The sequence below is a fragment of the Giraffa tippelskirchi genome, chromosome 4 (genome assembly GCF_054371585.1).
Source record: "Giraffa tippelskirchi isolate mGirTip1 chromosome 4, T2T-mGirTip1v1.2.pri, whole genome shotgun sequence".
Classification (NCBI taxonomy): domain Eukaryota; kingdom Metazoa; phylum Chordata; class Mammalia; order Artiodactyla; family Giraffidae; genus Giraffa; species Giraffa tippelskirchi.
In genome coordinates, this window is record NC_137278.1 from 168,138,055 (window position 1) to 168,161,093 (window position 23,039).

Below are 23,039 nucleotides of genomic sequence, written 5' to 3' on the forward strand. Positions count from 1 at the left end.
ACCCCTAAGGAACCGGTGGCCAGCGCTTGCGCTCTGCCCCAAGCTGCGGCTGGGAGCCGTTCACCGAGCGTGCTGGCCGAAGGGTGGCGGGGGTTTTCAGACCCGCCGGGGCCAAGTCTGTAGCGTGAGGCGTCGCTGTGCCGAGGACCATGAACCGCAGCCGCCAGGTGACGTGCGTGGCCTGGGTCCGCTGCGGCGTGGCCAAAGAGACGCCAGACAAGGTGAGGCCCGGTCGCTCCGAGGTATAGGGGGAGCGGCCTCTCTGCAGCATCCTGGGTCAGCGCCGCCTGAGAACCTGGACCCAGAACGCGCGGCCCTGGCGCCGCTGGTGGGACTGACTAAGGGTGAGGCCGGCTGTGGCCTGTTTGTCGTGGCTATGGCTGTGGCTCCGAGGGTCTGGGACTCCTGGGCCCTTGGGCCCCGCCTCCTCGCCGTCCCTTCCCCCCCGAGCCCGACCCACGATTCGCACGCACGTGGACCTCGTGGGCTGGAAGGAGGCGGGATGGTGCTTGCTGAGAACTTCCCGCGAGCCCTCTTGACGACGCCACCTAGTCTCCCATCACCCTAGTGCGTTTTCAGGCAAACCGGGAAGAGGGGGCACATATGTGAAACTCCACTTTCTCCTCTTCCGCTCGGCGTTTAGAGGAATGAACTGGATGAAAACCGTGGTGTAGAAAAACTGGTGTGGAGACTACGGTGTAGTGAGCCCGAGAGTTGAATTAGGAGTTTCTCGCAGGAGTGCAAATGAAATGTTGATGAGGCCGTGGAGGTGGGGGGGTAGAGGTAACCGGTGACACGTTATGAAGGGGAAAAGCCTACAGGAGAGACTGAGTTTGTAGCCGAGGAGATTACCTAAGTTATTCAACAGATATTTAACGAAGTGCTTTCTCTGTTCCCAGCATTGTTCAGGGTCCTGGGATAGGCGTGAACAAAACAGGAAAAGTCCCTGCCTTTATGGAATTGACATGTGCATATATAATACTTTGTCAGTGGGAATAAATGTTAATGAAAAAACGGGCAGGGTGGTGTTTGTTTCAGGTTATTGAGCCAGTTCCACAAGGATATAGACTGTTTTATTCTCCAGTTTTCCCAGCATTTGGCACATGGTAGGCATTCAGTGTGGTGCTAATGGTAAAGAACCCACCTGCCAGTGCAGGAGACATATAGAGGTGGGTTCTATCCCTGGGTGGGGAAGATCCCCCTGGAGGAGGGCATGGCAACCCACTCCAGTATTCTTGCCTAGAGAATCCCATGGACATAGGAGCCTGGCAGAGGATAGTCCATCCGATTGCAAAGAGTCAGACATGACTGAGCACGCATATAGAATAGGGACAGGAAATAATATATTAAAAATTATTGAAGGAAGCAAGAGTTGTTAAAAGGGAACTCAGAGACTTTCAAATACTTGAGGACACTGATTTCCAAACATGTCCACACATTGAAACCACCTGGGGAGCTTCAAAAACTACCAGCTCCCAGGTATTGTGATTTATTTAGTTTGGAGTATAGCTTGAGATTAAGAGTCCTTCAGGTGATTCTAATGTGCAGACAGATTTGGGGACCATTGCTTAAGAATTTGTAGGAAGAAGAGATTGGATTTATTCTACAAAGTCCCAGAAAGATAAATTCAAACCAGTAAGAGAAATTAGAAAAATAAGTATCCCCTAATTAAAATTTTAAGAACCTTTAGTTTCTGGAGTTATCCAATAGGATTTCTATATTATTAAAGGCATTTTGGTACAAACTCGGTGATTGATTGGTTCATCATCTATTAAGAATGGACGGGACACAGTAACCAGGAGCTTACAGTTTAGCACGAAAGAGGGTGACCAGCTCTGAACAGGATGTCCAAGTGGAGAGTCTTAGAGACAGTCAGAAAAATGGAACTACAGTATACAGGGATAGAGAAAGGAAAGTTTGGAGCAGTCCGTTCAGAGAGAATAAGCTTTGCAAGGTGGTGACAGCACAGTGAGTGAATACTTGGCAGTGATGCCAGGGAACAGAGCAGGGGATGAAGGCAAGAGTGGTTTGTTTAGGAATATCCTCAGGGAACATGGGGAGAAATGGCCAACAAGCTGAGGTAATCAGAAGAAAATGAGATGAGCTATCATAGAAGGCAGTTTATACAAGTCCATCTTTTTTAAAAAAAAAAAGTCTGGAGAGAACATGATTTTTTAACAGTTCTGGGCGAGAAAGGATCTTAATTTATAAAGACATGTCAGAAGTCCATTTATGTTAAATTTAGAGACTTTGGATTGATATTTGACTTTGGATGTCTCTGAAAACCATGTTTTAGCTTAGTTTGCAATCTTTCTAATTCAGAGACTTAAAAATGGTTTCCTTAAATATATCATAATGAAATGTTTGCTCTCTCATAGGTAGAACTTAGTAAAGAAGAAGTGAAACGTCTCATTGCTGAAGCAAAGGAAAAATTACAGTAAGTTTGGGGATGTTGATTCCTGTAATCAAGTCTAGATGAAATGTAAATCCTAAACGATGATAACAGGGTGGTCTTATTATTGAACAGTGCCTTTTGGCTAATCTTTTTTATTTTTTCTCTGGCGTAGAGAAGAAGGTGGCAGTGATGAAGAGGAAACAGGCGATCCTTCAGAGGATGGCATGCAGAGTGCCCGTACCCAGGCCCGACCACGGGAGCCCCTGGAGGATGGCGACCCAGAAGATGACAGGACGCTGGGTGACGACGAGCTGGCCGAGTACAACCTAGATAAATATGATGAGGAAGGCGACCCAGGTTAGAACTTAGTCACTTATACTGGTTTTTAGTCACAAACTTAGTGCATTAGATCATGTTACTAGGGTTCCAAAGCTTTACTCTGAAATGCCGTTGTCCTTTATGTCAGTCAGATAATCTGGGTCAACTCAAGGCAGATAGCATGTTTCCTAAACTGGTTTAAAAAAATCAGTTCAACGCACTACTCTAAGATCTAAAAAAAGAAACAAAAAAAAAAATTAGTATTGTATATTTTATTGCAAGTAGTGGTTAATCTGTAATTCATTTTTCTTTATCTACAGTGATGAGAGAGAAATTATTACCCCCGTTTTACAGAAAAAAAAAACAAAACAGGCTTACAGAGATGAAATAACTTTACCAGTGTCACACAGCTGGTGAATAATGGAGCTGAGGTTTGAATATTCTCTGACTCTAAAACCTTCATGCTTTTCAGTATACTTCCTCAGATGCACAGGATAATTTTTTTTCCATTGGACTCTGGGCTGTAGACCCCGCTCTGGGTTGCTTCCATCCTGTTAGGACAGAGTACCATGGAAATACAGAGAAGGAAGAGCTAACCAGTCCAGAGAAAAGCCCTTCAGACACTGCTTCCTGATACACTCCATCCCCTGCTGAGTATTGGCTCTGTCTGCCTTGTCCCATAGAGATTCCCGTCTGTTACATGTCAGATGTTTAAGACCTAAGAGCTCTGCCTCCTTAAAGTAGCTTCCCTTGGAAATTGAGAGTATCTTCCTTCTCCTGAGTTTTATGTTATTCAGGGTCTACTCTGTCACCTTTGCAGACATGCCATGAAAGAATGTCGCTTTGAGGTAGACTTGGTGTTAAGGGTAGTATCCCCTCTTTCAGATTCACTGGGCAAGTTAGCCTGTCAGCAATTATGAGACATCTTGCAATAAAGAAGCCCACTTAACTTTACGAGGCTCACCAGTTTACAGTTTTCTTTGACCAGGCAACACTTAATGTGTTGATACCAGTGTTTTAGGGACCTTTTAATTTCTGGGTCTACAGGGCCACCTCTCTGTAGCACTTTTGAATAATGATGACAAGGAGCAAGCTAGAGGATCTGAGTAGGGTTCTGATATTTTCTAAAAGGGAGTTTCTTGGTTTGAGTTGATTCTTATATTGGAAGAGCATATATTTCAAGACTATTAGGTGTACATTCCAGGGCCAAAAATAAATGGCTTTTAAATTCCTATTTATTATTATCTACTATTTTCTTTCCCAGTTATAAATGATTCAGAGTTAGTTATGAAATAGACGGTAGGATCTAAGTTTAAAGATGGGATGTGTGTGTGTATTTTACTCGCTCAGTCATGTCCCGCTCGTTGCGACCCCATGGACTGTAGCCTGCTTGGCTCCCCTGTGCATGGAACTCTCCAGGGAAGAATACTGGAGTGGGTAGCCATTTCTGTCTTGGGATCTTCCTGACCCAGGGATCAAGTCCAGGTCTTTTGCATTGCAGGCAGATTGTTTACTGTCTGAGCCACCAGGGAAGCCCATGTCTTAGGAAGAATGCTTTAGTCAAAAGGACTGGCTTATTCATTTCATTGTATGAATTCTTATAGATGCTGAAACTCTTGGTGAATCTCTCTTGGGTCTTACAGTCTATGGGAGTAATGATCAAGATCCTTACGTCACTCTGAAAGATACGGTAAATATCTATGTGGTTTTTCTAATTATTCTCCTTAAGTGTTTGAAAAACCTTCCCAAATAGCTGATTCTAATCAATGACTTTTTCTGTCTCCACTTAGGAGCAATATGAACGTGAAGATTTCTTGATTAAGCCCAGTGACAATCTCATAGTTTGTGGCAGAGCTGAACAGGACCAGTGCAATTTAGAGGTGCATGGTAAGTGAGATACATCTCTTACTAAAAGGTTCTGTACTTAAGTGATATTAAAATAACCATCATAGTACTACTATGGATTTCTAGGCACCAGGTCCTGTTGTATCTCATTTTAGTTGATTCTATTCATCTGTCTTAAAATTTTGAAGCTTAAAGAGATTATTAGGTTAATACCTTTTTTTAATAGGAAACACAGTTACACATAGTATGAAAATTAAATCCCTTGGGTTTAATGTTTACTGGCACCTCCTAGGTTGCTCGTACTCTTATTAACTTGGATTTCTTTACAGCCTTTAAGGCTCCTGCAGGAAGCCTATCAGTTAGGCCATTTTTATCCCATGGCCCATTGTGATCTATTTATACAATCAAAAAGACTTTAAATAGCAGTTATTTCAATGCGAAGTTATTCTCCTAATTATTTTTGAACTTTTTACATGTTTTAAATGTAAACCATGTTGGTGGAATTTTTTAAAGACCAATTCCAGTTTCAAAAAATTGAAACTATTACAGTTAGTCGTCATTGATTTTCATACATTCTCATTTGAAAGTTTAGTCATTCCTTTGAATCTTGTGAGTTATCACATGGGAGCTGAGAAGTTGAAGTAAAGTAATTGTATTTCTGTTTCATTCTAAGTTAGGTCATTAATGATATGTTTTCTTTGGAGTTGGTGTGAATCTCCAAGTTACGCAGTGTATCTCTGTTCAGGAATAATTTCAAAATTTCTCTCTAAATCTGAATAATAATATGACATGGTCAAAAGAAGAAGGCTTCATCATCATCTTTATTTAAAACGTAAGCTGAGTACATTGACCATGCTTGAGGTTCTTACAGGACCACAAGCTAATAATTTTGAACACATATTCTCATCATAAAGTGACATGATAGAAGGTTACATGGAATCTGCTAGTCCCAAGATCTACCCCAAATACCATGGTCTGAAGAATTTTTTTAAAATCCTTAGCTCATCTTAAATTGCTTCTTTCTAGTAAAAAGCGTATTAGGGGAGAATTTCTGGTTACTTAGGCTCTATGTTTATCAGTGTTTCACTATATAATTTTTAAGATTTCTTACTGATTTTAATAATAAATATTAAAGAAGCAATTTTTGATAAGCATTTAAATTTCTAAAACTATGAGTTATTTCTCTCCAGTATTGATTTGTTCTGACTTATGACCAAATGGATTTTTAAAAGATAAAATAGCGATGAAGCACTTCTAATGGAGACGTTGTGAGCGTTTTCTGTAATTGGTGAACCAGAATGTCAGACTGTTTTAGCCAGGGAACATGCAGATGGAGCCTTCAGTTTGATGAAAATTCTCTCTCAGTGTTCCTGTTCTCCTTTGGGGCTCACCAGGTACTAGGAATATATTAGAGATGAAAAACTTTTGCCTAGCAGTACATACTTTGGAATTTCTTTAATGTCATCACTTTAAGTGTATTAAATATATGACTTTAAGCAGGTGACTGCCATAGGTTTAAAAGGGAGTCTCTGTTCTTTTGAGTGGGATTTGATTTCTTACTCTGATGTAATAAAATCTCTTTTCCTAATCTTTTCAGTTTATAATCAAGAAGAAGATTCTTTTTATGTCCACCATGATATCCTGTTGTCTGCATACCCTTTGAGTGTGGAATGGCTGAATTTTGATCCTAGCCCAGATGACTCAACTGGTAATTAGAAAGCTTAAGATTGCTCAATGGTTCTACTCCTGTGTGTTTTTCCTAGCTACACATGTCATCTGTTTTGTATGAATGTTTCCAGAATGGTTGATGTTTATGAAGTTACATGGTTTTCAGACCACAGCCACTTAATTGTTTAGGGTCTGTATGTCTCCAGACTTTCAACGGGCTAAAGAGGGAGCTGCTCACTGTAGGCAGAAGAACAGTGCCTGATGAGGGCTCAGAACTGTGAGGAGGTCTCCTGAAAACCCAGTATAAACTGGCATGCTGTGTCCAATATCATCAGGTAGAGTTTAGTGCATGGCCCTTTACAGAAAACATCAAGTAGAACCAGAATGAAGAGAGAATTGGGCTCTTAGCTTAGTCCCTTTGGCCGTAGCTGCACACTATTCATTGCCCCATCACACTTAATAATTAGGGTAAAAACTGTTAATACACCTCACGTCTTGTTTGCAAAGCTTGTTCACATTCATGTTCCGGTCAGATCTTCATCCTCACCACAGCCATGAAGGTAGGAAGGGTCTGTCATTTTATCAGTGAAGACCCTGGGACCAGGAGACGGAGCCCTTGTTACTCACGCTGTGGTCTGAGGACCAGTAGCACAGCATTGCCGCCATCTGGGAACCAGTTACAAGTGCAGTTTTAAGGCCCCACCCAAGACCTCTTGAAACAATCTGCATTTTAACAACATCCAGGTGATGTAGACGCACATGAAAGTTTGAGAAAACTTGCTCTAACCCATGACTCGGTCAGTCTCCAGTGTAATGTATTTCATCAGAAGTTAGTTTTTAAATCGCAAATGTATCATTCCCTCCTGTAGGAAATTACATTGCTGTGGGGAACATGACCCCTGTTATTGAAGTGTGGGACCTGGATATAGTGGACTCTCTAGAGCCAGTCTTCACACTTGGAAGTAAGCTGTCAAAAAAGAAGAAAAAGAAAGGAAAGAAGGTAAACAAGCTAATAGATATTTAAACTCTAATGACAAATAGAAATAGGTTTGGGGGGAAGTGAGAACAGGGGCTGAGAATGTACACTGTTTCACTTAGACAGTTTTGGTGGAATAAGATAAGGTAGTTACAGAGTTACTGTAGTTGCTAGTTTCAAAAAGCCTATCAAAGGAAAAATTGATTTCTGATTACATAAAACCTACACTGGCACATTATTCATCCTTACACAAGACAAGTTACTCTTAGATTATGATCCTCCTTTACGTATAGTTAGCTATTCACACTAATATGGTATTTTTGAACTTTTAAAATGTTTCTCTTTAGCCTTGAGTATGTTGAATTCTAAATATCCATATATTCCTGTAGCTTTTAAAATTGTTACATTTTTGGTGAAGGAGAGATGGGGTGGGGGGTGACTTATAGAATTATAACAGATTAAGAACTACTATAGCTTCTTCCCTGTAAAGAACATTTATCATATCTTTGAAGTAAGAGAGAGACAGGGTATTTCTTTCCCTAGATCTTTGAGCAAGTTTTCATAAGATCAGAATAATCTTAAGGTTTTAAAGAATCTTTCAAATTAATAAACCACTTTTATTGGGGGTATGTTTTAATACCAAAAGTAATTAAACAATTATTACAGAATTCCTCAGCAGATGGGCATACCGATGCTGTCCTTGACCTTTCTTGGAATAAGCTGGTCAGGTAAGAAGAAATACTATTTGAAGGCTCGTTAAAGACTGTAACCACTGTGATTTTGCCTCACGTCTTCATTGAATCTCTCTACATTGTGCTTCACACCTTTGTGTCCTCGTTTTCTTTTCTTTCCCTGCGGTAGACGTTGCTGGAAAGCAGGAGTGCTGCTGTCTGTATCCTTGCAACCCCCACCTCACCTGCCGTCTCTTCACTTAGTAGATGCTCATTACATGTTTGGGGACCAAGTGCCCTTCTTCCAACAGCACTGGGAAAAACAGCATGTACTGCAGTTGCAGTGCCAGTGGTGTAGGAGAATTGTTACTGCATGGAAGACATTTTTCTCACTTCATTTAGTTTTGACAACATCTCATCCACATGTTCTTTTTTTGTAAAACATTATCATTTTAACCGTGTTTAGGTGTACAGTTTTTTGGACACAGTTTTTCTGGACATCTCACACATTGTTGTGCAACCATTACCACCATTCAACTCCAGAACTTTTTCTTCTTTCAAAACTGAAACTATATGCCCAATAAACAGTAATTCCCCGTTTCCTGCCCACCCACGCCTTAGTAACTGCCATTCTTTCTGTCTCTATGAGTCGACTCCTCCAGTTACCTCTAATAAGTGGAATCATATAGTATTTGTCTTCTTGTTACTGGCTTATTTCACTTAGCTAAGGTTCATCCATGTTGTAGGGTATAGCAGGATTTCCTTCCTTTTTAAGATCAAATGATACTCCATTGTACATATACGCCATATTTTGTTTATCCATCTGTATGGACACCTGGGCTGTTTCCACTTCTTGGCTCTTGTGAATAATGCTGGTGTTACTTACATACATATAATAACATGGGTTTACATGTATCTGTTAGAGTCCCTGCTTTGAGTTCTTTTGAATATACAGCTAAAATTAAAATTGCTGGAGCTAATGGTATTTCTACGTTTAACTTCTTGAAAAACCACCATACTGTTTCCTACAGCAGTTGCACCGTTTACTTTCCAACCAGCAGTGCACAAGGGTTCCAGTTTCTCCACATACTTTTGAACACTTGACACTCGCTGTTTTTGGTATTGTTGTCTTTGTAATAGCCATCCTAACTGGTGTGAAGTGGTATCTCATTGTAGCTTTGAGTTGCATTTCCCTAGTGATTAGTGATGTCAATCATCTTTTCAAGTACTTGTTGGCTATTTGTATTCCTTCTTTGGGGAAATTTCTATCCAAATCCTTCTGTCCATTTTTTTAGTTGAGTTGTTTGGTTTTTTGCTGTTGTAAGTGAATGAAATGTGGTTTCCTTAGTGGCTCAGACGGTAAAGAATCTGCCTGCAATGCAGGAGACCCAGGTTCAATCGCTGAGTTGGGAAGATCCCCTTTGCTATTAAGTTGTAGGAGTTCTTTATATATTCTGAAAATTAATCTCTTACGAGATTTGTGATTTGCCAATATTTTCCCCCATTCAGTGGATTGACTTTAACTCTGTTAAGTGTCCTTCAAAGCACAGAAGTTTTTCATTTTGATGTGGTGCAGTTCATTTTCACTTTTGCTGCCTGTGCTTTTAGAGTAACGGAGAAGGAAATGGCAGCCAACTCCATTACTGTTGCCTGGAGAATCCCATGGATGGAAGAGCCTGGTGGGCTACAGTCTATGGGGTCGCAAAGAGTTGGACATGACTGAGCGACATCACATTCACGATAGTGTAATAGTGAAGAAATCATTGGCAGATCCACCGTCACAAAGATTTTCCCCTTAAAGCTTTATAGTTTTAGCTCTTAGGTTTAAGTCTTTGATATATTTTGAGTTAATTTTTGTATACTCTGTAAGGTAAGAGTTCAACTTAATTCTTTTGCATGTCATCCATGTATTTTTTTATACTTATTACCTCAAAAGGGCCATTTTTCTAATAGTACAGTTGGTTTGAGGGGCTACTGAGGTAAGGAAGGTAAGCATTAGAATGAGTACAACTTACTTAGAGGGGAAGAACAAACTTGATTACCCAAGACAGTTTTTTAAAAGCATTTCTATTACACTGGACACTTCATAATTTGAGCATTCTAAGGAAGATCCCAGAGTGCTAGCTTACTGAAGGATATCCTGTCTTCTCATTTGTTCAGACCTCTACAGAGTTACAACTATTTGGGAAAATGGACTTGAGAACATTGTTTAGGTTAGTATTTCCCAAACTTAGCTGCAGATCAGAACTTCTGGGTAACCTCTTAGTATATTGAAAATCTTGTGTTTCTTTTGTTAAATTTACTCCTAGGTATTTTATTTTATTTTTTGGTAGGGTTATAAGCAGAATTCTTACATGTAATGCCCTTGATTTTTAAAAGATTACCCAATTTGCTTCCTCCCTTTCTCAGAAATGTGCTGGCCAGTGCATCAGCTGATAACACTGTTATTCTGTGGGATATGTCCTTAGGGAAGCCAGCAGCTAGCCTTGCGGTACACACAGACAAGGTATGGTGATTTCGTGGATAAAAGGGATTCTAAAAAAGCTGGGACGTATGTTGACTACAACAAATAATCCCAAACATTTATATATGACTTTTTGTGAATTACAAAGTGCTTTAACATGCTAGCCCACTGGATCGTCACAGAACCTTTTGCAATAGTTACAATTATTATCCTCTTGATCTGTGCGAAAAATGAGTACAGAAAGGTAAAGTGACTAGGAACATCAGTGCTTTGCAACAATTTTTACAGAGGCTTCTAGAAAGGGAGCAAGGGTATCAGTCACATAATGGGGTTAAAGAATTTAACAGATGATACTGCAGAACCCAGGGATCTAATGTGTTAATGCATGTTGTGAAACTTCCAGAACGTGTAGCGTTGCCCAGTAAGTTTGACCACTCCCCTTTTTCTTCTGACTATACTTTAACATCTGAGGGACATATGTATGCTGCCTAGGACAATTTGGGGAATGCTGCATTGGGTCTTTTAAGTATCAGCCTTTATTTAGAAATATGTTTTGTCCTTTTGATTATGTAGTACATTTATGCTTCGTCAGATAATACATTTCAAAGGAAAGAATTTGTAAGAACACTACTAAGTTGATTCCCATCATGTATTAGGCAGTTTTACCAAAACCAAACAAACATTTATCTATTAATTTATGTTTCTTCCTCTTAGGTCCAGACTCTCCAGTTTCATCCATTTGAAGCACAGACTCTGATTTCTGGATCATATGATAAGTAAGAAAGCATTTTAGGAATTAATTGTCGTTTTTTTCCTCTTGAACTAATTCAGAAAGTGTCACTGAATGTTCAGATAGAATTTATTATTGCGGCTTTTATGTGTTTAAATCTTTAGTAGTACTTATTTGTCCTTTCAGCTTGATCCTCTCAGTTTGCAAGGGAATATGGTTCTGTTGTAGTTCCCAACTAACAACTTCCATTTTTAGAGGGTGTATGAGTTGGACGTTGCTCTGAAGCAAGCCATCCCAAAATTCAGTATCTTAAGCCATGAATATTTGCTTCTTGTCCTCTGCAAGGTTGAGCTAATCGAGGCTGGATTCAACTGATAGCTCTACTAATCTTGACTTGTTTAGGCCCAGAGACTCTCCTGTTTCACATCCTTCTAAAACTAGCAGGCTAGTCCACATATGTTGCCACAGAAAGGTCAGGAGTACAAGCAGAGACACCAAGGCCTCTTAGACATGGGCTCAGACCTACTACACATCTGTCTTACTCTAGGCTGAAACAGACATCACATGGAGTAGAAAATGAACTCTGCCTTTAGGGGAGGAACTCCTAGATCACTGACAGAGGGCATGGATGTGGGGAGAGATGAAGAATTGGGACCATTGCAGTCCATCACAGGGGGTTTCCAAATCATATGTGTGCTCTTTACAGATTGGAGATGGGAGAGGTAACTAGTAAAAACAGAAACTAAGTTGCAGTCTTTTATTTTGTATCCTTATCCTTTTGTAGTTGGGATTCATGCAAAACTACACAAGTCTATTCATCTGTTCCCCCAACAGGGTAACCTGCTTGTAGAGAGTAAATGTGACTGAGACATGTTACCTGGCTTCCCTGATAGCTCAGTTGGTGAAGAATCTGCCTGCAATGCAGGAGACCCCGGTTTGATTCCTAGGTCTGAAAGATCCTCTGGAGAACAGATAGGCTACCCACTCCAGTATTCTTGGGCTTCCCTTGTGGCTCAGCTGGTAAAGAATCCACCTGCAATGCGGGAGCCCGGGGTTTGATCCCTGAGTTGAGAAGATCCCATGGAGAAGGGAAAGGCTACCCAGTTCAGTATTCTGGCCTAGAGAATTGCATGGACTGATAGTCTATGGGGTCACAAAGAGTTGGACATGACTGAGCAACTTTTGCTTCACTTCATTCATCTGTTCCCCCAACACGGTAACCTGCTTGTATAGAGTAAATGTGGCTAAGACTGGCTCTGAGCAGTATTGGAGAAAGACAAATTAGAAATTGTCCTGTTCTTTGGGAAATAGAGACGATTCATCTTGGAAGTAGAGGATTCAATCTGGGGGAGGTGAAGGCCACTGTGACATCTGGAGCCACCAGTGTCTTCAAGTGACAGGACCAGAGTTCACCAATTAGTAAAAATCAACTCATCTGTTCTTTTAGAACCTTAAAATAGTCTGTGAAAAATTGGATCTTGATTTCATGGTGGTGTTTATTGAACTCTTAAAACCCTAACTTTGCCTGAACACACCCAGGTCCGTGGCTCTGTATGACTGCCGGAGTCCAGAGGAGAGCCATCGAATGTGGCGTTTCAGTGGGCAGATTGAGAGAGTGACTTGGAATCACTTTTCACCTTGTCATTTTTTGGTAGGAATATGCATATTACTGTTTATTAGATTATTAATGACTTATTTTCTTTACTTCTACTGTAGAAAAGCTTTTTCTATATCAATGGTGTGAAGTATTTGCATTTGGGGTTTATTTTTTAAAGAAAAGATCTCTTTAACAAGAGAACAATGAATTCAGAAAAAAATGGTAAATAATGTAAATAATTTTGCTAATATCCAACCATTCCAAAGCATGCCACATTTTTTAGTTGTAATAATTAGTTGATCATTGTAAAATTATTTTGTAATACTAAGCACGACAAATACTAAGCAGGCACACGTATTTTCTAGGTTATTTGCTAAAACATGGTTATCAGTACTAAAATCACAAAAATTCATTTTGTTTCCAATGATTAAATCAGTTCAAGAAAAATTTCCTTTATTTAAATATTAGTACTTAAATGGAGCTCCAGTGATGCTAATGCTAGCATGTGTAATTAATATATCACTTAACATACCTTCTCTGGTGGTCCAGACAGTAAAGAATTTGCCTGCAGTGTAGGAAACCCAGGTTCGATCCCTGAGTTGGGAAGAAAATGGCAACCCACTCCGGTATTCTTGCCTGGAGAATTCCATGGACAGAGGAGCCTGGTAGACTAGAGTCCATAGGGTCACAAAGAGTCAGACATGACTGAGTGACTAACACTTACTAATGTACCACTATCTCCCAGATGGGAAGAAAGTTTATGATCATTTTGTGAATACCCATATCTGCAGGAGAACAGTTTTCCATGTTGCATCCAAAGATGTCATTAATATTTCAGTTCATGGAAAAATAAAATCCCAGCTTTTACCCAGAAGAGAAGGTATCATGTATTTCCTAATTTTCCTAAAGCAAATATCTAGTGCTTTATAAATGAGAGAATTCTAAAAAAAAAACATATATAGCTTTCTTTAAATATGTGAAGTTTCAGTAAGATTTCTGCACTTGTGATTCTGGGGGCATATCATCTCAACCCTGTGCAGAAGCGCGTGCCATTCCAAGCCTGAGCCACCTCAAGCCAGATTCTGTCTTAAGGTTATCATGAGTGAAGTCCCAGTTATATTTGAATGCTGGCTCTCAGCAGGCCAGCGCACACATTTTTAGGTTATTTGCTGCCAAATGGTTATCAGTCCTGAAATCACAAATATTTAAGGAAATGGAAAGTAATCAAAATAAAATGGTGTACCTCCATCCCTCAAGTCTCAAAGGATGAAATGCCCCTCCTCTTCTTTTGTGCCCATTACAGCCCCACCTGTAAAATTGCATCAGTTGTCCCTTTTTTTTGCCACTCTTTCCTGACTCTTGCCCTTGGCCTATATATAGGCTCAAGTCTCTGTCTCCCATCAGTGACCAGGTCTGTCTCTTAATCCCTTCAAACTTTTCTCTTCCTTTCTTGAAAGTGGAACTGTAATCTCCCTTTCACTCTTTTTCTGATTAAACCTGTTTGGCAAAATACTGACAGCGTTGTCACTTTCTTCAGAAGCCCTGCTTCCTTGGGTTCTTTGTTATTTCCTCTTCCCTTTGATTCTGACTTCGTGAGCTCCTCCTCAGCCTTTACCGTAAGTGGTGTGCTCTCCAGGCCTCTGTCCTCACACGGTGCTCTAAATTCTGCACTCACAGAGCAAATCCCTTCTCTTCTCATGGATGTAACTTCTACCTCTGTGCCACCGTATTTCTGACCCCAGTCTGTATCAACTACCATTGCTTCATACTCATATCCAACTGCCTAATAGACATGTCAGCTAAACTAGTCCTTGTAAGAGCCAACGCAACTTACCACAAGTGAATTCTTTATGTCCATGTTCATTTTTAATAAGCGCCTCAGGTATGTCAGGTCCATAGCTGATTTTCACAAAGATTTATACTGTTTACCCATTGCTAAATTTTATTTTCATGTAACATTGCTGTGCTCATCTTTTACTCTTTCCAGGCCAGTACAGATGACGGCTTTGTATATAATTTGGATGCACGTTCAGATAAGCCAATTTTTACACTTAATGCACACAATGATGAAATTTCTGGTGAGCAAGAATATGGTTTCTTTCATTTCTATTAACCTATGGTGAAGTAAATTTATTTCAAAGTAGAGTCTCTGAACTAGTCTTATCTTCCTCTAGGTCTTGATCTAAGCAGTCAAATCAAGGGCTGTCTTGTGACTGCATCAGCAGATAAGTACGTGAAGATCTGGGACATATTAGGAGACAGGCCAAGTCTGATTCACTCTCGGGATATGAAAATGGTAAGAATACTCGTGGGCATCTTCGTTTTTTCTGTTTCTGATCTATTGTTTTTCTCTAGGAATCACTGCATAAAAGAATATGGATTTGTTGGGAAGTTAATTTGGGTCTTAGTCAAATTCTGGAAGTTTTCTAACTTAGGGCAATTTGGAGAGAAATCAATGATTGTCTGGTTCCTTTTCCAACTTTCATGATTAACAATTGCTTGTGGAAAACCATGATGAGGAGGAGGTGGTCTTCTAGGACAGAAGTGGAATGGCTACAATTTTTTTACAACTTTACATTGGAGTATGGTTGATGAACAGTGTTGTTTCAGGTATCAGCAAAGTGATTCAGTTATACTTACACATGTATCTATTTGTTTTCAAGTTATTTTCCCATTAAGATTGTTACATAATATTAAGCAGACTTCCCTGTGCCATACAGTAGGTCCTTGTTGGTTATCCATTTTAAATACAGCAGTGTGCACATGTCACTTCCTAACTCCCACCCCCACCCCCATCCCCATTTGGTAACTGTGTGCTCCACAGTTTTTTAACCTTCAAATCAAGCCCATCTCTGAAAATCTTGAACCTTTTTGGGCACCATAGCTGTTGAGGTCAGTTTATCACCTACATCTTTGTATAACTATTTAATAGTTCTTACTACACTGAAATTACTACATAGTAGCAAAAGTTTTAGAAATGATTAGAATTCAGTAATTCATCAAATATTTATTGAGCATATAGTGTATACCAGGCATTAAATTATAAAAATTGAACTGTAGACATAGAACACTATACAGCTGTTTAAAACTGTATACATAAATGTTTGTGTATTTTAAAATGTGGGTAGGCAGTTTTATAGAGCATTTTTTTTCAAGTATTTAATTGGAGGATAATTACTTTACAATATTGTGATGGTTTTTGCCATATATCAATATGAATTGGCCATAGGTATACATATCCCCCTCATCCTGAATGCCCCTCCCCACCCTACAGAGCAGTTTTTATAGTATCATCCCATGCATATATTTAAATACTTAAGTGTTTTATGCTTATATGTAAATCTAGAAGACCCTACGTGAAAACATGAACAGCTGATTATCTCAGAGTGATTTTTTCTTGTTTATATTTTCCATGATGCATGTAGGCTTCCCTCATAGCTCAGTTGGTAAAGAATCCGCTTGCAATGCAGGAGACTCCCGTTTGATTCCTGGGTCAGGAAGATCCCCTGGAGAAGGGATAGGCTACCCACTCCAGTAATCTTGGGCTTCCCTTGTGGCTCAGCTGGTAAAGAATCCGTCTGCAATGCAGGAGATGTGGGTTCCATCCCGGAGTTGGGAAGATCCCCTGGAGAAGGGAAAAGCTATGATGCATGTGTTATCTAGTGATAGAGTTAAAAAACAAAACAAAATTAAACTTTTAAATGATTGTACTGTAGCATTATTACTTAAAAAGGAGAATTAGTTTCTGGGAGTATTAAGCAGATTAGATTTACTAGGAAATCCCTATTAGATGATAATAGAGATGTGAGCCTGAGTGATCAGAGCATGCACCCATTCTCACAGAGATAATCCCACCAACTTGACTGTGAAGTACCTTTACAGGAACCCTGAAAGAGATTCTGGTGGGTTGGTTTTCAGTGATATTCAATCATAGGGTCTTGTAGACAGGAGTAGGGAATCAAGATTAGTGCTTTCTGGAAAGATTGAAATCATTAACTTTGTATTCTCTTCTCAGGGAGTTCTCTTCTGTTCTTCCTGTTGCCCTGATTTGCCATTTATTTATGCTTTTGGAGGTCAGAAGGAAGGGCTTCGGGTCTGGGATATAAGCACAGTCTCTTCAGGTAAGAATCTTAATTTCCTGCTTTTCTGGATAAGTTCTGTAAGAGCTAACATAGAATGTGTGGCTTGAATACATCAAGGAGATAGCAAAGGTGGATCCAGTGTTCATCCTCCAGTACAGTTGGCTTAGGAAACAGACAAGATCAAATTGTAATTTGGAAATGTTCATATTCACAATTAAGTTTGTCTTCATACTTTAAAAATATCTATGACAAAATTTGAATTTTAAAAATGATTTTATTGGAAAGCTGGAGGGTGTATAGTATGATCTCCCCTCCCACATTCCCCAAATCCAGCTTTCCTGAAGGGGCCAGGTTCCCTTCTATTACTTTGATGTAATTTGGAAGGCTGTAGCCCCACTCTGATTCCTGAATGTTCAATTCCCTGAAGAAAACAAGTCCTAAATCCAAAACAGTTCTATTGTGGTCATGATACAGAGAAAGATGAAGGCAGGAAACAATCAGAAGTATAATAAGGGAAGGACAGAGTCACTGTCATGAGGGATTGGACATTTGTTATCAAGGTGGATTTAATACATATAGGACAAGGCAAAGAAAGTAAAGTATTAAAAAAAAGTAGACCAGTATAAAACAGTTAACCTCGTTCAGAACATTATTTTAGACTTTGAATTGGTTACTTTCCCATTTATAAAGTGCTAAACGTGTTTTTCAAAACAAAATCTCCCATCACAGGGTAGAGACCCTCTTTGCTTATTTCTGCATTTTAGTCTTTTTTTATATTATAGGGTCTCAATTTTCTGATCTGGTAGTTGCTTAACCATTTATTTTATGTTTTAGTAAATGAAGCATTTGGAAGACGAGAGAGGCTTGTTCTCGGCAATGCAAGAACTTCGTCTATTAGTGGCCCTTTTGGGAACAGGAGCTCAGGAACACCAATGGAGTCTTAATGAAGATCATACAGTTTCCTGTTTTATTTATCCTAACTCAGTTTTTAAAAGCTGGCCTAAAGATGCTCCCTGTGTAGCTGCAGCCACCAAAATGACTGAACCAAAACTGCCTGATATTCCTCCTTGCAGCTATGGTGGCAGCACAGACAGGGCTGGTCTTTATGCTTACCTTTCAAGCATGTGGTATACAGTGCTCCACTTGCATTCATTTCTTGAAAGGAATAATAAAAAGGTTTTTAGAAATTCATTCCTTAAATGTGCCATCTGTCACAGGTAGTCTAGGATGTAAAATAAGTAGTACTTCAGGGAATTTTAAAAGGAGAAAATCCTGTAATCTTAAGAGATGGGTAAACCTAGGCCTTGGGAATGTGGTGATGAGGCCAAGAATCCAGAGTAGACCATGAACAGAAGTATTTCCATGGAGGACTACACTTTCCTGACCAACTGTTCTCTAGTTAATGCTCAGTATTTAGAAGTCCTAGTGCTGCTTTTCTGTAAGTGGCATGCCTTTTCTGTCCACAGCATGGTATTCAGTGTTACCAAACAAAAGAGATATGATGATAAAGGGTTCAGTCCACAAGAGGATATAACATTTGTAAATAAAGCAAATGGTAAGAGACTCATTAGACCAAATGGACTCAGATAATACATAGACTATTCCATCCAAAAGCAACAGAATACACAGATCATATGATGTTACACCACAAAAACAAGTCTCAATAAATTTAAAATTTTACAAAACATCTTTTCTGACTACAGTGTTATAACATTAGAAATCAGTTACAAGGAAAAAATTGGAAAATTTTACAAATGTAGAGATTAAACAACATGCTACTAAACAACTAATGTGTCTGAAGAAATCAAGCAATGAAAATACAACATACTATAATTTATGGGCTATAGCCAGAGTAGTTAAGGAAAGTTCCTAGCAATAAATGCCTACAATCAAGAAAAAAGATTTCAAAAAAAAAAAAAAAAGATTTCAAACAACCTCACTTTACATTGCAAGGAACTAGAAAAAAAAGCCCAAAGTTAGTAAAAGGAAGGGAAAAGGTCAGCATGAGAAATGAAATAGAGACCAAAAAGACAATAGAAAAGATCACTGAAACCAAGAGCTGTTTTCTTGGAAAGGTAAAACTGACAAACCATTAGCTTGACTCCTCAGTAAGGAAAAAAGCACTAAGGACTTAGAACTGAAAGGGAAAATGTTTTATATACCTTGATACCCCAGAAATACACAGGATCATAAGAGACTTCTATGAGCAACTATATACCAACAAATACCAAGACTGAATCATGAATAGAAAATCTGAACATACCAATTACTAGTAAGAATGTTGAATCACTAATCAAAAATCTCCCACCAAAGTCCAGGACCAGATGGCTTCACTGGTGAATTATATACTAAACAAGTTAAATTTTAAACCAATCCTCAAACTTCCATAAGATAGAAGGGAATACTTCCCAACTCATTTTAGAAGGCCAGCATTACCCTGATACCAAAACCAGGTAAGGATGCCACAAGAAAAGAAAATTAAAGGCTAATATTAATATCCCTTATGAATATAGACACGAAAAATCTACCAAGTATTAGCAAACTGAATTCAGCAACACATTGAAAGGATCATACTCCATGGTTAAGATTTATCTCAGGGATGCAAGAGTGGTTCAACATCCACAAAGCAATGAAAGACACATCAATTAGCATGACAGCACATCAATATGACATCAATTAATATGATGCCACATCAATATGAGACCACATTAAGTAAAGTCATAGGATCATCTCAATAGATGTAAAAAAAAAACAACACACCTGACAATTCAACATCCATTTATGATAAAAACAAAGTGGGTACAAAGGGAATGTACCTCAACATAAAGGCCGTATGTGACAAGCCCACAGCTAATATATTAAATGGTGAAAAGTTGAAAGCTTTTCCTTGAAGATCAGGAAGAAGACAAGGATGCCCTCAACTTACCACTTTTATTCAGTGCAGTACTGGAACCCTTAGCCAGAGCAGGAAAAATAAAAAGCATCCAAATCAGAAAGTAGTAAAATCATCACTGTTTATAGGTGACATGTATAGAAAACCCTAAAGACGCTACAAAAAAACTTAGAACTAATAAATTCAGTAAAGTTGCAGGATACAAAATCAATACAAAGAAGTCTGTTGCAGTTATATACACCAATAACAAACTATCAGAAAAATTAAGAAGGCAATCCCATTCCCAATTGCATTAAAAAGAATAAACTACCTAAGAATAAATTCAACCAAGGAGGTAAAAAAAACCTATACATTTAAAACTGAGACACTGAGGAAAGAAACCCAAGACACAAGTGGAAAGATATTCAGTGCTCATGGATTAGATGAATACTATTGAAATGCATAAAGTAACCAGAGCAGTCTACATCTTCAATGCAACTCTTGTTAAAATTCAAATGGCATTTTTCATGAAAATTGAATAAATAATCCTAAAATTTGTGGGGAACCAGAAAAGATCCTAAATAGTCAAAGAAATCTTGAGCAAGAAAAAAGCTAAAGGCACATGCTTCTTGATTTCAAACTATATTACAAAGCTATAGTAATAAAAATACTGGCATAAAAACACAAGAGCCCAGTGGAATAGAATAGCCAGCCCAGAAATAAACCCACATGTGGTTAATTTACAAAAAGCAAGAACATACAGTGGGAAAGGGTAGTCTCTTCAATAAAAGTCGTTGGGAAACTGGACTATACACAAAAATTAAAATTAACTCAAAGACCCGACCAGTAGACCCGAGACCATAAAACTCTCAGTTCAGTCGCTCAGTCGTATCTGACTCTTTGCGACCCCATGGACTACAGCACGCCAGGCTTCCCTGTCCATCACCAACTCCTGGAGCTCGCTCAAACTCATGTCCATTGAGTCGGTGATGCCATCCAACCATCTCATCCTCTGTCGTCCCCTTCTCCTCCCACCTTCAATCTTTCCCAGCATCAGGGTCTTTTCAAATGAGTCAGTTCTTCCCATCAGGTGGCCAAAGTATTGGAGCTTCAGCTTCAGCATCAGTCCTTCCAATGAATATTCAGGACTGATCTCCTTTAGGATTGAATTGTTGGATCTCCTTGCAGTCCAAGGGACTCTCAAGAGTCTTTTCCAACACCACAGTTCAAAAGCATCAATTCTTCGGCACTCAGTTTTCTTTATACTCCAACTCATATCCATACATGACTACTGGAAACATATGCACTAATTTCCTTGACATTGGTTAGAAAAAGCAAAAGGAACAAAAGTAAAATAAATATGTTGAACTACATCAAACTAAAAAGCATCTATGCAGCAAATGAAACCAAACAATGAAAAGGCAATCTACAGAATGGGAGAAAATATTTGCAATTATATATCTGATAAGATCCAAAATATATCAAAAACTCATAAAACTCAAGAGCAAAAACAATCTGGTTTAAAAATGGACAGAGGATCTGAATAGATAGTTTTCAAAGACATACAGAAGCCACAGGTACATGAAAAGAAACTCAACATTACTAATCATCCCGTAAGTGCAAATCAGAACTACAATTGGATACCACCTCATACCTGTTGGAATCACTATTAATCAAAACAGAAATAATAATTTTGGCAAAGATCTGGGGAAAAGGGAGTGTAAATTGGCACAACTACTACAGAAAATGGATGGAGGTGCAGCTACTGAGAAAATTAAAAATAGCACTAATGTATGATCCAGGAATTCTACATCTATGTATTCAACCGAAGAAAATGAAAACACTTAACTCGAACAGATACGTGTAACACCAATGTTCACTGCAGTGTTACTTACAATAGCCAAGACATAGAAACAAGTTATGGATGGATGAATAAGGAAAATGTATACACACAAACACACACACAAAAACTAGTCATAAAAAAAGGAAATCCTGCCATTCGTGGCATGGATGTACCTTGAAGGCATTATGTTAAGCGAAGTAAGTCAGAGAAAGACAAATATTGAACTGTATGATTTCACTTCTATGTGGAATCTAAAAAAAAAACCACTACCACTCAAGCTCATAGCTACAGAGAAGAAACTGGTCTTTGCCAGAGATGGAGGGAGTGGGTGAAATGGGTGAAGTGGATCAAAAGGTATAAATTTCCAGTTATAAAATTAAGTTCTGGGGATGTAATATACAGCTTGGTGACAATAGTTAATAACACTGTTACATATTGAAAGTTGCAAGAGTAAATTTTTAAAGTTCTCATCATAAAAACTGTGTTGAATTATGTTAACCAGGACTTACTGTGGTAATAATTTCACAATATATGCAAAATTAATCATTATGTTATACATCTGAAACTAATGTTATATGTCAATAAAAAAAGGGAAAGAATGTAAAACAGTAAGGCTGTGCATCCTCAAGCAAAAGACAAAGTGTATCTTAACTGCCTCTGTCAGTAGACGAAGTGTATCACTTCGCCCAAACTTTCTATTTCTCCTAAAAGAAATTTCTCTCCTCCAGTATGAGTTAAAGATAACAAAAAAGCAATGATATGACTATATTAAAAGCTAAAACTCAGAGTTCCCTAGAACTCTGTGGCAGGTTAACTGGGAGTACTCTCTGAAACAAAATCTGTAATAAACAGGGAACAGAATTATGTGGTGGTAAGGTGAACCTGATAGGAACTTTCCACAGATGTCCCATTCAAATCTCTAGCCCTAATGCTGAAATGACCCTCCACGGAAGTCTCAAACTGTCACTGAGCCTTTACCTGTACACCAGCCAGTCATTTGGTTTAGGTGCCCACAGGAATGAGCAGTCTCCCCAAGCAAGGCAGCTGTCATAGGCTGACAGCCATCTCCAGAGAAAAATTCAGTTGTGAGCCGTCATAGGCCAGCACCTCTGGAAAGAGGTTCATGAAAAGGATTCTAGGCGGTCCAGCCCAACATCCACTACGCAGTCCAACATCTATTTCCACAAATGCTGGACTAAGAAATACAGATTATAGGAAATCCCAAGGAACTAAGTCATTGAGGAACTATAGCACCAACAGCCAGGAGACAACAAGCTGAGAAAATTGTACCAGAATTTTGGGACTATTTTTTGCTCCTTAGGAACATGTGGATTATAGAAACGTTGCAAAGGGCCTGAGAAGCTGAGCATTTTTTTTTTTTTTTTACACTGAAGTGCTAGTAGGAAACAATTGGTATTGAGAGGCATCAAGTAGGTGCTACTTGAATAACCTCCCAAGGCTTTGGGTTGGCCTAGAATGACTAACCACAAACTGTACCTCCCACAAACAGACTGAAGGCAAGTTTTGAACCATGTGAGTTGTAATTCATTAATGTAATCCAGGATTGCTAATACCCTT

General features: G+C 39.0%; 1 protein-coding gene across 2 annotated transcripts; it reads left to right on the forward strand.

Annotated features, from left to right (window-relative positions):
• The first annotated feature begins 6 nt into the window (after positions 1-6).
• PWP1 (PWP1 homolog, endonuclein) lies at positions 7-17,937 on the forward strand. 2 transcript variants are annotated; one of them, XM_081591337.1, is made up of 15 exons: positions 7-221; positions 2,379-2,437; positions 2,568-2,752; positions 4,318-4,403; positions 4,504-4,600; positions 6,156-6,266; positions 7,096-7,226; positions 7,869-7,930; positions 10,283-10,379; positions 11,052-11,113; positions 12,607-12,718; positions 14,652-14,742; positions 14,839-14,960; positions 16,680-16,785; positions 17,581-17,937. In XM_081591337.1, exons 1-15 carry the CDS (start codon positions 150-152, stop codon positions 17,688-17,690), a joined length of 1,503 nt encoding a protein of 500 aa, XP_081447463.1. In that variant the 5' UTR covers positions 7-149; the 3' UTR covers positions 17,691-17,937. The 2 variants fall into 2 exon arrangements, with proteins under 2 accessions (XP_081447463.1, XP_081447464.1); XM_081591338.1 differs by lacking the exon at positions 4,318-4,403 and having other exon boundaries at positions 2,568-2,588; positions 4,518-4,600.
• The last annotated feature ends 5,102 nt before the right edge of the window (positions 17,938-23,039 follow it).

Coding starts and splice junctions, on each gene's coding strand:
- PWP1 (XM_081591337.1), top strand. CDS start 150: ATGAACCGCAGCCGCCAGGTGACGTGCGTGGCCTGGGTCCGCTGCGGC. Junction 7,227..7,868: donor AGAAAAAGAAAGGAAAGAAG/GTAAACAAGCTA, acceptor CAATTATTACAG/AATTCCTCAGCAGATGGGCA. Junction 11,114..12,606: donor ATTTCTGGATCATATGATAA/GTAAGAAAGCAT, acceptor GAACACACCCAG/GTCCGTGGCTCTGTATGACT.